Raw genomic sequence first — 21,397 nt, 5'->3', positions numbered from 1 at the left:
AATACAGGATATGACATTCTGTGAAGTGAGTAGTCAGGATTGGCTAGGTTTCGATTCTGAACAGGAACATTATGGAAACTAGCTTTTAACAAATGCTGGTAGGGAGTGTGAAAACTTACTACATTTATCTGAATGCTTGAAAGGAAATAATATCAGATGGTCTGACTTGTGTCATTGCAGTTTCTCAAATCATTCATTTACATCAGGCTATTGACATCTTCACAACGGTGCAGTTGGTGTTTATGGTAGTGTGTCCTTCCTAAATCCCCACTGCAAAAATAGTTGTCCCCAGGTGGGCTGGATCTCATCTTGTCTTGAGCAACCTCATCTATCTTACTGTCTTGCACTGCTGCAGACAGGGTGGAACAGCTCTGAGCACGACTGGACTCTGATCAAGGCCTTTGGGCAATCCCATAATGTTTCCAATAAATCAAAATAAACTGGCTGGCTGCTCTTTCATGTCCTCTCATTGTGCTGTATGTCCTGCTTGAAATGTGAGAAAATCTTTTATGGATTGAGTATTTTGGCAGGGAAACAAAAATAGCCTCCAGACCCCTCAGGTAGCAAGTCTGAGTGATGGGACAACAGCTGGAAGGGATTAAGCTTGTGGATGGCTAGGGAAGCTACACAAATGCTGGGGGAAGAAGGAACCATAAAGGAACACAAGTTCTTGATCTTGTGACTACAGAGCACATCCTCTAGTGTATGGTTCCAACAGGAGTGCTAGAGCCACCTTTTCTGTTAAAGAACCCTTTTTGCTCTCCACAAACATCACCAGAGAGTGGGGAGACCAATGCGCTGGCTACAGCCTATGTGACTTTGGTCTTCATCTTTTATTCATCTATGAAAGAGTGACAACTGGCCACCTGAAACATCCTCCGTAGTCCTTCTGGGCATACTTCAAATGGGATGTTAGTGCAGATAAGTAAGCAGCAGCATCTGTACATTAAATGCTCTGTGAACCTCATCGTTCTTTGCTTTGCATGGGCTTCACACTGTTGTGGCTATATGGGGTGGAAATTAGACTGCTCTTATTTTCTCATGTATGAATCAGCAGATAGTCCTATTTTTCATCTCTCATGGAGCAACTGGAAAGAATAAATAAGTTCTCAAGTAAACATTCCCAAACTTCTTTTTTGTGTTCTCACTTTCTGCAAAAATTTCTGCAGGTCTAACAGCTGTATAATGTATAAATCATTATAAAAAAAGGCTTGAAAGGAACTTCACTGTTTATACTATAGCTTCCCTGCCCTTTAGCAGTGATGAAAACTGAAAATACCAGTGCATCTTGAATTCAAAGGAGAAAAAAAATAGATGAGAGATCATAAAGGGGTAACGTGGTTCAGCTAGACTCAACGTTTGGAATATTAAGCAGATTTGACCCATGCTGAGAAGGGTCTGAAGAGCAAATTCTTCTCAGCACCATCTCTTATGTCAGGACCCTGATTAACAAAGACATTTAAATAATGTCACCGCACTTCATACAGTTTGAGCCTATTTTCTCTTTTGTATAGCTTGTGAATGTAATTTTTTTTTCTTGCCATATTTGACCCCTGTCTACTAATAGTGGCAGGCAATGATACTTTGAATTATTATGCCGAATATGAATGTAAGCTTCAAACTAACAAAGCTTTTGCTCCTTTCCTGATGAAAGCACAATTTTGCAGTTGCTTTAAATATTATAGTTCTAAGTCTTCCATTGCTACTTCTACTAGGGATTTCTCAGTGAATTCATTAGGAGTGTCTGTTTTCATAGCCTGGCTTGTACAAATAAGAAGCAGGGATTTGAAAGTTCAGGGTATATCTTGCTGTGCTTAAGCTGCAGCAGTGTTACATATGCTGAACCTGTTTTTATGTTACTAGTGAGGAATAATGCAAGCTGAACTCTGAATTTCCTCTTTAGAGGTTTAAGTCTCTAAGGCTAAAACTAAGGCTAAGTTTTGATATTTGTTAACAGAATCCTGTGTGAATTAATATTTTCCAGGGGGCACACAGAATTTTGAAAGAACAATTCTAGAAAGATAAAGGTAAGGAAAAGCCACATGTGTTTTCCAGGCATGTGAAAATAATTTCAAGGGTCAGTGGCTTCACAGTTGGAATTAACGACATGGTAACAGAAAGAGGAAGAGGAGAAAGAGACTACAATTTTTTTGTGTGTAATGCGGAGAACAGTGATGTTGAGGGAATGTCCCTAATGAAATAATGATGTTTCTAGAAACACTGGCTTTTCCTCTTCATTACAGGGTGTTTTGGTATTTGGGGGGTTTTTTGTTTGTTTGTTGGATTTTTTTGTTGTTGTTTTGTTTTTTCCTTGCAAACCTACTTAATTTGATCTGTCTCTAGATGGAGAAGAGGTAGAGGAGAAATGAATGGACTAAACCCGTCAGGTCTATTTCAAACCATATCTAGAGATTCAGGGCACAACAAACTTCCTATGATGATAATTTCATCTTTAAAGTGGTTTTCTACCTCTCTGTTTTTGGAAGAATGGAAATGAAACTACTGTTCATTTGATTGATACATCTGAAAATGGAAGTGATTTTAGCAAGAACTTGTTCTTCCCTTACTGAGTATCTAAATCAGAGTTCGCCCAAAGCCTCTGTGCTACATTTCGAGGTAGTCTGAACTGTAGTGAGTGACTGCCAACTGTCCAGACGGAAACTCTAAATCAGGCAGCAGATGAATGTGGGATTGCCTCTGCAAAAAATAACATTTTTCAATTGTTTTGCAGATTAGGAACCTGTCATACTTCATCTCTGTCACACAGCCCTAAACATGTTGTAAGGAGTTACGGGAAGGAGACTGAAGAATTTAAGATGACTAAACACAATATGTAATAGGAAATTGCTCCTTATTTAGGTTTTGTTGCAATTCATACTACAAACAGGTTGTGGTTTTTCCCTCAAGCCTTATTCTAACCCCTTAATTCATTGCACTTAGGGAACATTAAAAAATTCCCCAAATTATTTCAAATAAAGGCTGTCAGATATAGTTGTATGGAACCAGAGCCACAAAGTCTGAGAAGATGCATACAGAGAATCATTTCTTCTAACAGGTTCTCACTTCATTGTCACCTAGCGAGAGAAAGTGGGTGAAAGGGCAGGTTTCCAGCATCTTGACACCTGCCTTTCAGTAGTTTTCAGACTGGGGGGCTGGAATCTTCCCTTTTATCAGTTGACCTGTCTTCCGAGTTGGTGGATGAAAAGAAAGACTCTTTGCATTACACATTTGGAAACTTTTTTACAATGTGTGATGCTTTTGCCAATATTTAGTGGCTGCCTATAGTCCACCTCTCCTGCAAAGATCCAAAATATCCTGCTATTGTTGCATTAAGATAGCTATTTAACAAAGTGTACAGGAATTAGAGAGAAAGAAGTGGTATGTGTTTAAGTATTTTTTATAAGCTTTCCAAATCACTACTACAAATGCAGACATTAAACCCAAATCTAAATTGTGAGAGTGGTGGGTTTATCCTTTATTTAGAATAAAACAATGCTGTAATGTAACATTCACATTTTCTAAAGTCTCCTAGAGCACAATAAATCTCTTCATACCAACTACAACATACTGTCCCCAGGGATGTTACTAAATAGAGTAAATTTGCTGACTTAGATTATTCATCCTACCTGTATGTCTAACAAATACTGCTATAAAGAATGGGGAAAGCATTAGAACTGCTTTTTGTTTGGGTTTTTTTGTTTGGTTTTTGGTGGGTTTTTTATTCGTTTTGGTGGTGGGTTTTTTGGTTTTTTTTTTTGTTTTTGGGGTTTTTTTGTGAATGTTTTGTTTAACTTGAAAATAAAAAGTAGCAAAGAATCTTATAATCTTTTTGTCCTCCATTTTCCTGGATGTGTGCTTGAGAAGTCCTTTTTTGCTCATCATCACCATTTGGGCTGTGGAGTGGGGGTTTTTTTGCTTTTGAACTATTTCCATTTCAAAGCCAGTTTTCCATTTTGAGACAATTTGGCAGCCATCAATAGACAGAGAGTAATTTTTGTTATTTTTTTTTTACTGTGATGACTTTAGCAATAAGCAGAAGGTCTTGATATGAATCAATTTTTTTTCCATTTCACTTTGTATTTTATCAATGAATATTGCCTCAAGATTTCATCTACCATTAAAATGTCATCTCTGTGACAAACTCTGCCAATTATTTTATGTTTAATTAACATGTTCAGCACCATTTGAGAGTGAAACAAGTGTAGATATTGCTAAAAAGAAAAGAAGTGCTGGTTAGAGAGGGAGGTGCATGGAACATAGGTGTGGATCAAGTCAGGAGAACCACGTGCCCAGTTTCTGCCCAGAAAAGATCCTTATAGAAGTGAGCGGAGGTTGCGGCAACCCTGACTGTCTGTGGCTGGTAGGGTGTAAGGTGCTGTGGGGATTAGAGCTCTGAAGGAGAGACATTCTCCGTTCTCGGTCTCCATGGATTCTCTTTATCTGGTCTTTTTCCTTGCACTGTGCTGACAGCACTTCTCCTTAGGGAAATTCCTCTGACTGAGAAATCCACCATGGGCAAAAAGATGATATACCTGTGGTTCTGCCATAGAAATGTGTCATTGTACTAGGCCAGTTGATATGCTCTTGAAGAATACTGTTCGCTCTATAATTCAGAACACTGAATAGACTACCCCATACTCTTTTAAACCACGGCTGTTACAAAACCAGCTGGAAAATGAGGACATTGCAATGCTTTCCTTGGAAAAGCATTTGAGTCGTGTCATGTCAGGCATGACAGCAAATCTGGACTGTGCTGGTTAGCAGAGCAACTCTGCTCTTTGGAGATGGGCATCCCACTGACACTGAGCAGACTGTTCCACAATTCACTGGTGGCATTCAAGAAGTTAAAGTAGATATAATTTTTTTTACTGTATTGCTCAGTTTTTGTATTTCAGTTCTCTTTGAACTCAAAGATATAATAAAAAAAAAAATCAGAATTATCATCCAGAAAATGAAGAGTGCGTACTTAGGAAACACAAACAAAAACACAGCAGACAGTTTTGCCTGATGTTATGCCAGATTAATGTCTAAAATTTTTTTAATTAGGTATTGTAAATGTATATTTTGATTTTTTAATTTATTTTATATTGATACTTATTTCAAAAGGTGCCTAATGTAATACTGGAACCATGTCAAAATCAACTGACAGCTTTTAGGTAAGATACGGAAGACAACTGCAAAATATTCCAATGCAGAATAGAAGTAAGTTAATGGGCTTTGAAGTACTGTATTTGACACAGCTTACAATCAAAGTCTAAAACAACAATAGACAGGCTTTCCTGTTTGTATTTAGCTTTTGACTTCAGAGTAACTTTTCCTTTCTTTCCTTGGTGCTCCTGGTAGATTGCATGTGTGCTTTACACCACATGTGTTTCTGAACAGGTTTTTAGAATTTGGACTCAGATCTAAACACGTAAATTCTTCAAGGGCAAAGGCAGCATCACTTGTCATTGATTCTGCTGAGCATTTAAGAAGAAGTGACATTTACCAGGGCTTGTTTTGAAGATTTATAAATGCAATATAGATTTGGCAAGAATAGCTGCTTCAATAAATGTTGTGCTGTAGCATGTATGCATGGGCTTTACCACCAGCGGGTTCACTAGCACTTTGTCATCCAAGTAAAAATAAATATTCAATAAACAATTTATTAGGGATGTGAGTTCACTTCTGCTTCATTCCACTTGGAAAGACTTGACATCTGTTGCCTACATAGTGTTATTAAGGACACAATGAAATGAAGACAAATTAATTGTGGAATTGTCAAAACTATGTCAGGGAAACTTTTCCCTGGCTACAAAAATAATGCAAAGAATAATAGAAGAAGGGGTATGTCTACGCTGTATATATATGAGGGTGTTTGGCATAATAGATAGGGGTAACCAAGTCATAATACATGAGTGGAAGGTATTCTTTCATGAGCCTGACTTCTGTTTTGACAAAAGTGCTTTGCATTTCTTAGGTGGCATTTGAAGAACTTACAATAAAAGTAAATAGGATTTACAACCATTACAATCCTCATTTGGACTACCAGATTTGTGTGACATGGCATTAACGTGAATGATAACAGGAGTAATGAAAAAATTATGTACTGCTTCCTATTTCTGTTAGCAGCACAAGTCCAGGTAGTGTGAGGAGAGTGGGAAGGGATCTGTTTTACCTTTGGCAGTGCAACAGTTACTTGAGTTCCCATGCAGGAGTGTTTCCTTCCACCCGTCCATCCAACCACAGCTTGCAAAGCCCCATGCCATCAAAGGCTACACAAAGAACTGGAGCAAAACCTGTTCTGGGCAACTGTCTAGCTAAACTTCAGTGGTACTGATGGAGAGGGAGCTTATTGTAACATGTTTATCTACACAGAATAACCGAACAAAATAAACTGCTCAGTCTCTAGGAGAGCCATGGAAAATAAGGGGCCTTGCTTCTGTGTCGGGTACCCTCATGGGATTCTGGGTGACATTTGAATGTGTAGGAGAGGTGCTTTGGCAGCTGGGATGCCGGGCAACTGCAGCACACCTTGCAGCCTTGCTGCTCGGGCAGCTGAAATCTGGTGTGTTGAGACAATCTTATTTAGCCTCAGCTGTAATGTGGGATCACAGATAAACACACACACACACACCACACCACCCCCCCACACACACCCTCCCACCCCACCCCCAGTCAACAAGACAGATTTTTTCCTAAATACAGAATGGATGTGGAAAGAGAGACTTATTTGGTTTTGATGACATATCAATGTGGTATAGGACTATCTTTGTGGCAACCTTGGAAATCTTGACCAATTCTAATGTACTTTCAAGCAAACAGGGTGATCAAAAACTATCTGAGAAACACCGGATACCTTTAGCTTTTAAAGCTATAAAAGCTTCAGGGGCATACCTTGGTACTGCATATAGCGAAATGAATCAAACCTGACTGACTGCTGAATATAATGTAAAGTGCAAAACTAGTCTTATTTGTCTGTCAGAACAGACGACTTCAGTTTATATGTTTGAACCTTTGGCATTTAGTAAAGAAGTAATTGACGGAAGAAAATACTTTCATGTCTCATATAATGTAAGTAAAGTAAAATCTATATCTATAAACATAGTTTATCTTATATAGAGGCCTAGGAGTAAATGGTTACTAGGAATAGCAAATTAACAATAAATCATTGACTTTTCAATGCCCCATATTTCTGTTTTATTTGTTGTAGTACATAAACCAAGTTAATCCTAGCTTCTACTCTACTCCTTGCAACCAAACCAATAGTCCTGAAGTATAAAATAAAATGATTGTTTTTCTAGAAAAAAGATATAATTTTTTTTTCTATTTGAAAGTGCTAACACTGTGTGAGTTACTATGAATAAGGAATGCCAGATTAAGGTCAGATCTGTAGCATGTAAATGGGTGAAGCAGGCCATTTTCAGTAGTTTATTCTCTCATTCCTTTCCAAGATTTGTGCCTTTTGGGGCCATCAAATCAAACATTTTCTAAATAGATTGCCTTGCTGAGCTACAGATTTGGGGAACTGAACAATGAGAATTTTGGAGTGAGAAAAGTGCAATTCTTCTCATTTTCATTCTGATATTAGGAACATCTAAAGAGGTGTGTATAGAGCTCTTGGATACCTTAGCTGTTGGATACACTTACAGGGACATTTGCTCATAATTTCATGACTAAGAAGCAGAAATCTGGTCAATGGAACAGAGATCTTGCATTAAATAACAACATACTTGTAAAACACATGGATAGCTTGGCTTTTTAAACTCTGTGTCTTTTGTTGAGCATTAGGTTAAACTGCTATGAAAGCAATCAGGTTGGTTGCTGAGATTTCATTTATCATGACTGTTATAAACAGAGGGATAACACTGCTGATAATTAAGGCTGCATTACTTTTACCAGTATTATTTATATGTCTATTAGAGTAGTTTATAGATGAAGAGAATAACCAATGTTCCTTTCTTACTTATGCATCTCTTAAAAAGAATTAATATGCAGGTTTTGTTTTCTTAACATGGGAGAAAAATGCATGTGACATTTAACCAGGATACCCTGAGGAAGTGGAAAATAAGGCACATGAATGTTCCACCACATCAAAAGTATGGTAATAGGTAGCAGTTGATTATCTAGAAATATATCAATATTTCTTAAAGCTGGAAGCCACTGATCAGGAGACTTATCTTCTGTAATAATACTAAGTGAAAGAAATATGAGCTATACCACCAATGTTTTTGAAATGCTTTTTATTGCTGGTTCACTTCAGTGTTTGCTCTAAAGGAGGTTTGCTGCTTTGTATGCTGTTCAGAACTGCTGATGGACAAATTTCTGGAATGAATGGTATTTTTGAAAATATTTTTAGTTCCTTGATATTAGTTGCTGATCCTTAAATAGTAGAAATACACTGAAGTTAAGAAAAAAAGCACCTCCCTGCCACTTAGGTAATGACACATTGCTGTAGCTCTTGGTGAACTCTATTCTTGTCACTGCTTGCTGTTTATGCTGGCCAAATTCTACAACATTCAAATGCTTCACAAAATGCAGTACAACTTTAACCCTTGAAACTGGGTTTTGTTGTGTCTGTGTTGCAGGTAGAGTCAGTTTGTGTCCCATTACAAGTTGAAGGGAAGATTCAAAAGAAGGAAAACATGCTTTTGGTCCTCCCTCCTGGTGCTTGCTCCTCTGTGGCTCAGCCTGCAGGTCCAGGCTACACATCAAACTGTGGTCTTTGCCCCGAGGAAGTTCACTGTGGTTCATATGGAGCACAGTGGGCATAGCAGTTCTGCACAGTTAACGTCAGACCTTGGTGGCACGAAGTTAGTGGAGCTATTTAGTGGAACTATTTCAGAACATTCAGGTTTTAGCTGAACATAGAACATAGAAAGGTAAAGTTGCTCCCAAGAACAGTTGGAAACTTATATTCCCTCTGTATGTTTTATTTCACTGTTATGTCATCATTGCATGTTTTGAGGCATTTTGTTAATGACAGTTTTTAGTAAATGACATTTAAACCTAGCATCTCTTGATGGTGATGAGCAAAAAGTGATGAAGCTTTTTGAAGTGATTTGTTATGAATGGGCATCAGCTGGAACCCTGCTCACAAAGACTCGAATTTTAGGGGCTCTAAGTTCATATCTGATTGTTCCAGATCTTTCAGTGTCAGTATTTTAATTCATCAATGGTCTTGTTCAAAAACTAATTCAGAGATTTTAAAAAAATCTGCTTTTTAGTAGCATTGTGATACATCGTGGTAAAACTGAATCACAGCTCATAGCATGGCATTTTTTAAGTATTCAGAGACATCAACCCCAGAAGGCAGTAAAGAAGCTAGAAAGAACTAGAAATCAGAGTGCATGTAGCTGACAAATCATCAATGTGACTTCGTGAATCAGCATTATATGAATTGTCCAAAGATGTTATTAAAGCTTAGTGAGGTATTATCTCCATGAAACAAGGGAGGGAAATGAACACCAGGTAGGAAATCATTTCAGTCAGAGCTTATCTAACTAAATCATTTCTATTATTGGCTAAAATAAGTTAAATTGCCTCATTTTTACCCACGGACACCAGCTAAGTACATGGGCAGACACTGTACCTTAGCTGACGAGTGGTGCAGTAATTTGTTAATTGTAATCAGCTTGTAAATCAGAGCCCTGAAATGCAAAGACTAAAAATGCTTAAATGAAAAAAATATCTGTCATGCAATGTAAAGTGCCTTGCTGTTGCAGTTGTTGGAAGGTCAAAACTCAAAAAGTTTATGTGCACAAGAGAATAAAAAAAAGATAATTCAAATACTCCTCTGGCTGAAAATGCCTTTCAGGGCTGCACAAATTCACGGTGTATTTTCTGTACATGGGGGGAATTAAAACTGAAACCTGAGGAGCACTAATCAGGTTTTTGGGAGAGAAGTGTGACCTGCAGATTGTTCATCATTGCTTCAGGCAAACAGGCTTGGCTAATGTACTTCCCTGGAAAACTCCTGGCTTTCAGCCACCAAGATCTTTACAAGATTCCAAAGGGAACCCTAACTTCTGCAACTGCTGTGCTTTTATTAATAGTAATAGCAACAATAACAATAATTGTTATTGTTGTTACTGCTTTAGAAAGAGACTGTACAAATGTATGTGATATATGGCCTTTTCCTGGAGGAATTTACAGTCCAAGAGAAGTGGCTTAAAAGTGGAAAATGAAGGCTATGGTTCCAAACAAACTATATAGAGGCTTTCTGCTTATCATCTAAAATAAAAAAGTATTACCTTTTTCCTGCTTTAATTTGTATTGCTTTTCATGCAGAACAGAGCATGGTGAGTAGGAGACCAAAGGCCCTCGCTAGGGAAAGTGTTTCAAGTATGTCAGATTTCCCTGCGTGATACGCTGTGAAAATCCTGCAGAAGGCTTTGCTCTGACTCATTCTAACGTTCCCTCTGTACTGCTGGTACAGTGGTCTGTACATCAGTCTTAAAGACTTATATTCAGAACCAAATGTGGAGATGCATTTGCATCTGCAGCCTTTGCTGTGCTGCCCAGTTTGGCACTCCCCTATATTGACTTCACTTGTGCAATTGAAAGCACTCCTCTGACAGCTGAAAATTGATTTTTCACAAACATCAATGAGAGTTCAGCAGTTACACAAAATGGGGGTGAGAACCAATACGTGGAGCTGAAAGAACACTTCTGCTTGTAGACATTTAAAAATACATGAAGAACTGTAGATCTGAGATGAATTTGCTAGAATATGTGTAACCTGTATATCCACTTAATTTTCTATACTTACTGAAGTGCCAGGACGTTTCTGACCAATTCTACCTTGTTACAGGTGATGTTTTAATTCCCAGACTGAAGGCACTTCAGAATTCCTTTCCCAGAAACTATATTTTTCATGAAAATAAGGCTGTCATCCTACTGTTAGCATGAAATGAAATGGATAAAATAAAATGAGAAGGAAGACCTGCTGATTTTATATGCATTGTTAACTACTATTTGGACAATATCTCCATTCTTAGCATTGTACAGTCTAGCATTACAACCAATTTCTGCATACTAAAGAGATCCTGCATTATGAGATGAATGAATGATAGTTTAGAGTGGTGTACAACATCTCAGAAAGGAATAATAAGGTAGAAAAGGAAGGAGAAGGGAATAGAAAAAAATGAAAGATATTTCAACAGAAAATGAAACCTCACCACTTCTTATTCTAAAAGGAGATTTCAGAGCATTAATGTAGTAAAAAGAGCTGTCTTGCAGTGTAGAACTAACGTCAGGCTTTTGGAGTTAAATCTGAAATAGTCACATGCACTTGGATGTGATTGTCGGCTAACACAGGTGGGTTCAAAGCTCAGTGAAACAAGCAAAGCAGTCTCATCTTTATTTTAGTATCACTATTTTGGGTGCATGTGAATATTTCCTCATGTTCATGAAAACTCCTTGGGCTGAAAGCGCTGAGGAAATGTCTGTGCATAGTCCAGGGTCAGAAGGAAATTGAGAAATAGAAGCTGCACCTTTATTGCTCACCATGTATTACATTTGATTGGGGTTTTTTTATAAATATTTCACAGCCTAGACATCACAGAGAGCCGTTCAAGTTAAAGATGCAACTGAACCTGAGTTAAATTAAAGTTGAACAATAATATAAAGTAACTACTCAAGAAGCCCCCTTTTTGCATATCTTCATTCCTAAAAAGCATTTCTGTGAATGGAACCATCTGCTTTCAGGTTGAGGGTCATCAATTTGTGAAAAGGATTATATAACATGGTGAATAGCATGGGATTTATCTCAATGATTTGGGAAGTATTTTCTGCGTATCCATTCTGTTCTAGTCTTTGGAAAGTAGCCTATTCTAGTTGGTAGTTAGATGATATGTTTTGCATTATCATATTATTCTTTTATTACTATCAGCTCCAGTGGCAGAAAAATCTTATGTAACACTTAGAAAATTTCTCTTGTATAAACCAATTATTTGTAGCTGCCTACAAGAGCTGAAATAAAGGTAAGAAAACATTGCATACTGAGTCCTGTGAGAGCATTTTATAATCTCCTTGGCAAATGAAGCACTCATTTGGCTTTTTCAAATAATAGAAATTCCAAAAAAACTGAAGAGAAAAGCCTTCCCTACACCTTCTGGGATAGTTACTTAGAGTAAATTAAAATCAGAGCTGTAAGCAGATCATGCTGGTAATTTAATTCTATGGAGATTATCACTTTTATGTATAATAAAACAATATATGAAAATTTGAAACTGTAATCCTTAGGCAGCCCTTTCATCTGTTCATTCAAATGGAAGCTATTTGCCTGTGAGTGTGAGTGAATCGCTGCTGAATGCAGCGACTAAAATTCTTGCATATTATAAAAATCTCACTAGAAGCTCCAAAAGATGGCAACAAACTCACCGATGCAAATCTGGTACTCAGAACTGCTGCTGGGGAATGCAGTGGAAAAGGGAAGGAAAAAACAAAAGCTCCTGAGGATTTCCAGGAGAGAGTGACCACAGTTCCTGCTGAAATGGATTGAACAAGAGTGGTGAAGACTGCTTATAATTCTCAGTTGTTCTTCAAATACAGTCTATACCAGATTTTCTTTTCATCTAGAAGACAATACAGTGTTTAACCAGAGCAAACACATTTAATTAGAGTAAGTTTTCGTGTAAGTGTAGTGCAAAACTGTCTTGACAGATTTTTTTCCAATTTTGTAGAAACCATCCTTAGTCTCACTTTTCAGAACAAACGAATATTCCAAGCCAAAGTTCCAGGGGAATAAAAGGTTGTGGTTTAAGAGGTGGGTTTAACTTCTCTCTTACTATTTTTTCCATAACCTGCCATTGCAAATTGTATTGCAAAATTGCTTTGGGAAGAAGTTATGGTTTTCTTTTCTTGTAAGAGGAAATGTCAGGATTTTATCTTTTGGCTGCATTTTTAGGTAGAAAATATAGCAGTTGAAAGAATTAATTTTGTTATACACAGAGCAAACTCAGCATTAAAGCTGCAATTTCTACTTAGCCAGTGCTGAAACATGTGAACCTTATTGGGTATGTCCTTGAGCTCTGAAAATGGAGGTCCGGGATGAGAACAAGTGCAGCTCCTCTGGAGAATGTGGAAAGGCAGCTTGCAGAAAGGCATGTCTGTATGTTGACCTGTCTGTTGTGAAAATAGGGAAGAAAGCAAATCATTCCCAATTCTGCAGCCGTTCTGACAGCTAAAGTAGGCATTAACAATTTGCAACACATGGCATGGGGAATGAAAGTCTCTGAGCTCTACAACTGAGAGTTTCCTAGCTGAAATGAAGTAGCAGTTGAAGGTAGTTCAGTGAAAAAACTATTGTATCATCCACCGTGTAGGGACAAAATAATGTTACCAAAATTGGGGGAAAAAATAATGTCACAACTCAAAAATAGTACATGTTCTGGCTTCAAGTCTGAAAACTTCTGAGGTTTTTTGGCCTTTATACAGTGATTTTCCTGACAAAGGCAGATCAAGTTTTAATATATAGGTTTCTGCCAATATATAATAATCTCCTGCCACTTTGAATGGCCTTGGTACAATAAAATAACTTTGTTGCTAATATATTGATGCAGAAAAATAATGTTGGATTTCAGTCTTATAGTGTTAGCCTGTCAGACACAGGTTTTGCTAGATTTGCCTGCAGAGCCCTATGCAGCCTCAGCCAGGAGAGTCAGGAAAAGGGTCGACAGCACAAGCAGGAAGATTTGCACAGCCAAATATTTGGGCAGTGAGAACTGTTGTTTCTGTAAATTGGGCTCTACTGATTTATACCAGAACTCCTTTGCAGAGTTAAAGAGCTGATGTTTTTCTTGCTTAGCCTTCAGAGGGGGTGAAGATTATTTGTATGAATAATTCCAAACTAAAATAAGTTGAGAGAGAAAAGCAGCAGATTAGTGTTTTCAACAGTTGGTAATACAATTTACATGCATGAAAGATGTGGTCAGGTACATTTGAAGAGACATCGAGTTTCTCTAAGATGAAAAACAGTCAAAATCAAAGGAAAGAATGCCATTACTTAGAAAAATTGAACAGCCAAGAGAAGGAAATACATATTTGAATTCTGATTATCTTTCAATAATTCTGTGTAATTGGTAGAGCAGCAAAGCTAATTAAGCAAGTTAAAAGTGAAATTGTATGATAAATGTGAAAACAATTTTGACTTTCATTTTGGAGAAAGAAACTAATATCACCTTCACCAGTGTGAATCTGTGAAAAATATTTTCTTCACTATTTACACTGCTTGCTTTTGATTTGATATCAATTAATAAAATAATTCCTATAGTCTGTGTTGGCATAGTCATTGCTAAGTGTTGAACATAATGGGGACCTAAACAATAATAATTTCATTATTATTTTTGTAGTCATGGGTAATAATAATAATTAATTTTGCTGTAGAAAGAAAAGATCCCAGGAGATACATGATGATAATAAGGAAAGACTGCGTTGTATCTGGAGCACCTCATTGGTTTTGATGTGCAGGTTGGGTTTACTAAAGGTCTTAACGACTTGTCTTCACTGTCTCTACATCAGTATTCCCTTTCTACATACGTTTAGATTATGGAATATCAATTACAATTAAATTAGAATTAAACCTTGGGCTCTGACACCACTGAAAAGTGCTACTTTTTTTGTGGAAAATTTGTATCAATGGCAATTTTTGTGGAGTCCACTCCTATCAATGCTCTTCAACTGAGAGCAATTTTATATCTGCTGCTGTTGTTGTCGTAGTATTTGCGTCACTCCCATGTCTCCTGGACTCCTCTTTTTCCCTGGAATTGCCTGTCTGTGGGAATTCACGGTTGGGAGACACAGGTCCAGGGCAGACCTGCAGCAGGAGGGATGGTTAATCAGGGGTTGGACATCCCCCCATACCGTTCCCCGTTAGTGACATGGAAGTAATGCGTGTACAGGAGCACTGCTGTGATCCTGCTCAGCCGGTGGAGATAAATTGTAATAATTGGGTCGTGAGCCAGGAGCTGGCGCTAGGTGTGACGGCAGAGACAAAGGGAACAGGAAATCGCCATACGGCGTCATATGCTCCTTCTCAACCTTAATTCTGATTGCAGCTGTCAGTGTGGCATTATGGTTCCTGAATGTGCTGTTTTATTGAGCTCAGTGTGTGGGAGAGATTTTTTTGAAGCTGGAACAATGCTGGAAAATGATTGGCATAAGGTTAGCTTTAGATACATTGTCGTTCCTGAGATAGCTGCTTAAGAAACAGGAATATTAATTTATTGACAAGAGGATTTTTGAATTAGTTAAAATTTGCATTTTTCATCCATGTCTTGTTCTAATTCTTATGTGAGTTAGAAGTGCTAGCAGATACAGTTGAGAGGGCATATTCCCTTAACTCTAGTTTCTTAAGCTCTGTAGCAAGTATTCTGTTTCAATTTCACCTTTTTTACTCTCTTTTAATGCAACAGTTGTGTTCTTTTACAGTATTAAGGATGGTATACTTGCACTGGTTTCAAATACATTAGGAGAAAATGTTAAAGTAGTGCTGCAGGAGACAGAAAATACACCAAAGTTAACAAAAGGTACACCATCATCACGACCATTGAGAACTGGGATTGCAGTGGTTTCTTATGTCTTTTTACCAAAAGCTTTGTTTTGTGGAGGCATGAAAACCTAAGCATTGAACCCTCTGTCTGCAGCCAGTTATATTGCTCAGGACTCAGAGAAGTGAGCATCCTGCCTGTACACAGGTACCTCACATAACTCTTCTTGCTTTAATTTGTACAAAACTATTCAGAGTAATCCTGTGTATTTTTCTTCAAAGTTTATGTTATGTATTGTGTACTTTTTAGCCTTTAATAGTGCTAGCATTGGCTTAGAGTTACAAAGTAAAATGGTAGTGATTTTGGACACATAGTTAATAAATTAGTAGCTTTATGGCTATGCTAATTATTTAAATATATATGTATTTTGGCTGAACATCTTTTGTTGCACATTCTTCTAAACTTGAATGTTATCTTAGTTTCTCCTCCCACATGAATTTATAAAAAAAAAACCAGAAATGTGTAGTGCTAGGCAGCAGAGAAGTAAACTTGAACATAAACTTTCATGTAAAAATAATTTTAATACACTACAACAAAACAGTCATAGGTACATGTTGACTCATTTTTGGGTATTCATGTAAGAACATACTATGAGCATCCTTAGATTAAGATTTGTAAAATTATTTGAATCCATCTACTACATGGGACATTTGAAAAGGTAAAATTTGCATTTGGAAAGGATGAATCCGGTCTAAAAATAGCTTAGATAAAGATTCTTCCACCTCCCTAGGGTCTGAAGTAATTTACTGTAGCCATTAACATCTAGCATGATTTCAGGTGAAGCGTTTCATCAATAAACTTGAGTAACATTTTTATTTAAGAAAAGGAGAAAGGAGGAGCAAAAGCAGAGTGTCAGAGAGGTGTCAGAGGGCTTTTTTGTTTGTTAAAGCCATTCTAGACTGTTTATTAGTAGTATTTTCATTAATTTAAAACAAAAATAATCTGAGATGCAGTCCACCTAAATCCTGCCCAAATGGGAACTTTATTTCCTAAAACTTGTCTAAATCTCAAAGAACAGCACAGTTTGAATTCTTCCTAGGCCTGTCTAAATCTTATACCCAACTTATTTAAGTATCTACTCCTTAGGCTTAAAATTTGGTAAATATTTATTAAATAAAGTTTTATTTCTGCATTCTCAGAACTGTCTGCTTTGGCAGAATGGACAAATGTCATGCTTATAATTCTTTTTTACTTCTGGGATTAAGTAAACAGGCAATAAACTCCACCTCAATAGGGTGAAATAAACTGAACACATTCCTTTTTTTTAATAGCCCACTGAATACAGCACTCATCCAAGGAGCGAGGTGGCCAAGTTCTGGGTTCTGCTGAGACTGACTCATGATGCTTTAGCTGCATCTGAAGAGACTGCTCTATACCAACAGATCTGACGTTGGCTGCCAATGGTGATTAAATTTATAACATATGTATGAAATAGGGACTGAACCAAAAATCCCCTTTCTGAGGCTGATTCTGGCAGTGAGATACATCCCCTTTCATCTGGTGCTAGAGAGGATTTTGCTTTAAGTGGTTTCTTACAGGAAGATAGAGATGGCAGGGTAGCCATCTCTAGAACTTTTACTGAATCGAGTGTTTTTTGGTGTTTTACTGTGCATGGCATAGAAGCAGAATTTCTCTTCAATTATGTAATATTTAGTTTTTCGATAATTACAGATAATTGCATGGGAAAGTTCTATGAACTGAAGTGTTACCGTAACATCTAAAATCTACAAATTGGGTAACAATTATGTTTGGAGTTACACCATTATTTCAAGTATAATTACTATGAGATTGGCAGTGCATGTAATTAATAAGTAATCACTGGAATTTGTCCTCACAGTTGCACTTCCCCCTTGTTGTAAAGTTCTTTGTCACATTATAGTATAAAGATAACATCAGTTGACCTCCACATGTGTTATACTAAAACTCAAAATAGTATTTCCATTGCAGTACTAGCTCCTTAATGTTATAAAAGCATTGTTTCATGGAGAAAACAGAGAAGGTACAGTGTGCTGTGTATGGGGAAGAAGCAAAGCAACCTTTCAACAGATACCAGCTAGTGAGATAACTTTTCCATAGCTATCCAAAGTAACCCTTTTTATCTACTGAAGCTGGTTTGTAACTTGCTAAAATTCTATTGAAAGTTTTTCAGAACCTCCTCACATCATCTACTGCCTGCCTTCCATTGTAGGGAAAGTTTGATTAACATAATTTCACACAGAAGAGAAGAATTTGTAGTTCATTCTTGGGTTCCACTTTGTCCTGATTTCAGCTGGGATGGAGTTAATTATTTTCTTAGGAGCTGGTACAGTGCTGTGTTCTGGCTTTGATGTGAGACTTTTCAGTTCTTCAGGCCTTGCTAGGGAAAAGACTGGAGGGGCACAAGGAGCTGGGAGGGGACACAGCCAGGTCTGCTGACCCAAACTAGCCAAAGAGGTGTTCCACACCATGGGACGCCATGCTGGGTGTATATACCTGGGGGTTGGCCGGGGGGGCAGGTCATGGCTCAGGGACTGGCCGGGCATCGGTGGGTGGGTGCTGAGCAGCTGCCCCGTGCACTACGTGTTCCTTTCTTCCTTTCCCTCTGGATTTTATTCTTTCCCTTCCACTTTTCATTATAACCGTTACTGTCATCAGTACTTTCATCATCAGTACATCAGTACTGTCATCAATTGTTATTATTGTTCTTTCATTTATTTTTCCTTTTTCAATTATTAAATTGTTCTTATCTCAACCCTCAAGTTTTACATTCCTCTCCAACTTTCCTCCCCACCCCTCTGGGTGAGGGGGGAGTGAGCGAGTGGCTGTGTGGTACTAAATTGCCAGCCAGGGTTAAACCACGACACACTTGGACAAAGCTTCTTTTTTCTTTTTTCTTTCTTTTAATATTATTTATATAAGATACATTTTTGCCAAACTTTAATAGTTTTGATTCTGTTTGATTGTTTGTTTCATTATTTATCAGGTTTTACCTGGCGAGACGATTATACGCAGCATGTGATTGGTCAGGAACTCTCAACCATTCACAAAATACACACCAGGCACCCTGATATATTTGCATCTGAAGGCTCTGACATGGGAAGGTAAGTCTTCAATGGTGGTTTTGCCTGGTAGGTTTTTGGGAGGATTTGTGAATGATAAGAAATAGATAGGCACTGAAGCTGAATTAAACACATCACCAAAACCACTATCTATATGAGAAAGGAAAACCAGTTGTACAACAGCACAGAAAACACCAGACAGAATGAATGAAAACCCTCAACCCTGTTCTTCTGATTATCAGCAAATCAGGAAAACACACCTTCTGTTAATTTAGGTGTCAGAATTCAAAATATCAGGTCTTTTATCCCGTTTATGCAGTGTCTAGTGTCAGTTCAGCCTACTTATGAGCTCTACTTATGACTGGCTTAAAAAGGCAGACTTGTATAGTAGCTCGACCACAGGAGACATTTTATTCTGGAAAAAAGCCAACAAAAAGAAACAAGAAGCATTGAATGACATTCTGGGCAAGTAATTATATTTTCAAACTCATAGTCTTCCAAAACATAGCTGTAATTGATTTGAAGTCCATAGACTCTAAGCTTAGTTGCAAAGTTTGTCCAGGAAGGAGAGATTCATGCAAGTTCCCATGACAGAAAACAGTGTTGGGACATTTTTATCTATTCTTTGCATTATAGAAGCTATTTTCCTCATGGCTTGAAAGATATTGAGGCGTGACTTAGCAGTTACTGGTGGCAAGAGGCACGTCTATAATTCTGTAGAATGTTATGGCTATAGGACCTGCAATTATATCAACTTGATACACAGATACACATATGTATTTTGTTATGTCTGGTTTTTCCTGCAGGCTTTTAAGTGCAACTCAATCACACATACCCAGAAGAAAATTTTAAAATGCATAAAATTTTAGGAACATTAAAAATGGTAAATTTTACTTTCTCCTGCATGATTTTAAGAAAAGCAATCTCAAAATTCATGAAATTAAAAGAAAGTGTTTTTTGTTAGAAAACTTTCTTCATAGTGGATCAAAGCTGGAACTTCTGGCTTTGATGGGCAAGATAAATGTTGGACTTTAGATATTCCGATACTGCAGTATGTATTTTGCATATACCGCAAAAAATTTCCTTTTCTAGATTTCTATTCTATGGAAATAAAAATGCTGTTTAATTGATACTTCAGTGGCTTCAGCTGTGTTTGCCTCTTTTGTTTAAATTCATAGAATCTGACGCCATATTTCACATTTTTGCTGATTCAAAAGCATTCCTTAAAATTACAGCACTATACATTTCAGGAGTACAGTAGAATAGAAACTTAACTTCTACAGAAGATACTGATCTATAGATTATCATAAAGGTGACAACAACATGCGGTTGAATCCATAAACATGTTTCTGCTGCTTAGATACACAAAATCTTAGGTACACAAAATGCTGTTACTGTATGGATTACTCTCTGTACATGGTATCAGAAATGATTCTTAATATCTTCTGGGGGATTTTTTTTAGAATAAGTGTATCTGAAACTTTTATTCATGAGAGTAAGATAAAATAGGCCAGATTTCCATGAGATCAAGCCTGTATTCTGCAGTGTTCCAGATTCATAGTTACACAAAAATAAAAAGTACAAGAAGATATAAGAAATAATTTAGTTTTTAGACTGAGAACAAACAGATGATCGCTTTTAGGACTTCCTGTTGTGATCAGGTTTGAGCTGTTTTGCATTTTAGCTAGAACTATATGTTAAAAAAATAACCCATTTTGTTTATTGACACTTTAGGAACATCAGAATTTCAAATGTGTTCCACTTATAGCCATTCCTATTGTGGATAGATTTTCTGAAGTTACCAAGCTGTGCTTCTGAAAGCATTATCTTATGTGCCAACAGTTTAAAGCATTAATTGATTTTTCTTGTTGCCATTTACAATATATTCTGTAGGTCAGGGAACAGTAGGAACTTTTCCTCTGGCACCTTGTAGATTCTCATCAAGTTTGCTATATGCTCGGTGTGCTCAATGCACTTGCTAAAATGTTATCAGATAATAATTAAATAATTAAAAAAAGCAACTTGGTGTAGGTATCTAATTATCAAAGAAACATTATGGCAGGAAGACCTTTTATTAAGGGTAACCGTGTGTAATAAGACAATATGAAGTCATACTAATGAGTCATTAATCCCCACAGAGCTAGTGAGAGCGAGAAAATAGACTCAGACACTTGAAAGGTAAATTGACTTAGGCTAAATTAGTGCGTATGAAATCTGATGAAACAGAAGACATGGATTTCATCTTAACAAAATGCTAAAACTGGGAGCTTGATTTCAAGATGAAAGTTCTTTCTTTGGTGGCTAACTGGAGTGTACACGGTATTTCCTGGGCCCTTATTAAATTTCAAAAAACCCCCACTCTTGAAAGAGGATCCAAGATAAAGGAAAAGAGTCCATTCTGCACACAGGGAATAAATGTCAGTTGTGTTCATTGGTGCAATTAGGCAAAACCACAAATGTTTCCAGCAAACTTCAATGTATGAAATGGTGTATAGCATTATTTCCATAATATAACCATCATTAAGTCAGTAATAAGATTCTCACAGCATTTTAAAGGGAGAAACATTATTCTAAAAAGTTTGGTATTTATTGACAACATTCTAGAAATATCTGAGGTGCAGTGATTTAGATATTTCCGCACAAAAGCTCCTAAAGTATTGGGGTTTTGTAGCAAATATAGAATTATTTCTGTGGCTAAATAATTATATATGTTATTGTCTTTATACCCTAAAGTTCATTGTATGCAAAGTCCTTTTTCAGAACAAATTTAAACTGAAAATGCTTCCAAATAAGTGCACAGGAAGAACTCATTTCTTCTGTTCATTCATT

General features: G+C 37.1%; 1 protein-coding gene across 1 annotated transcript in view; it reads left to right on the top strand.

The window, feature by feature from the left end:
• The window catches only part of PTPRN2 (protein tyrosine phosphatase receptor type N2), a 663,576-nt gene that overhangs the window by 217,114 nt on the left and 425,065 nt on the right, over positions 1 to 21,397 (top strand). Inside the window, exon 4 of the mRNA XM_055709440.1 lies at positions 18,493 to 18,610. Coding sequence (XP_055565415.1) covers positions 18,493 to 18,610 — 118 coding nt within the window. The remainder of the gene's footprint in view (positions 1 to 18,492; positions 18,611 to 21,397) is intronic.

Source organism: Falco cherrug, chromosome 4 (genome assembly GCF_023634085.1).
Source record: "Falco cherrug isolate bFalChe1 chromosome 4, bFalChe1.pri, whole genome shotgun sequence".
Taxonomy (NCBI): domain Eukaryota; kingdom Metazoa; phylum Chordata; class Aves; order Falconiformes; family Falconidae; genus Falco; species Falco cherrug.
The sequence above is the reverse complement of the archived record's forward strand: the minus strand, read 5'-3'. Positions and strand labels throughout refer to the sequence as shown.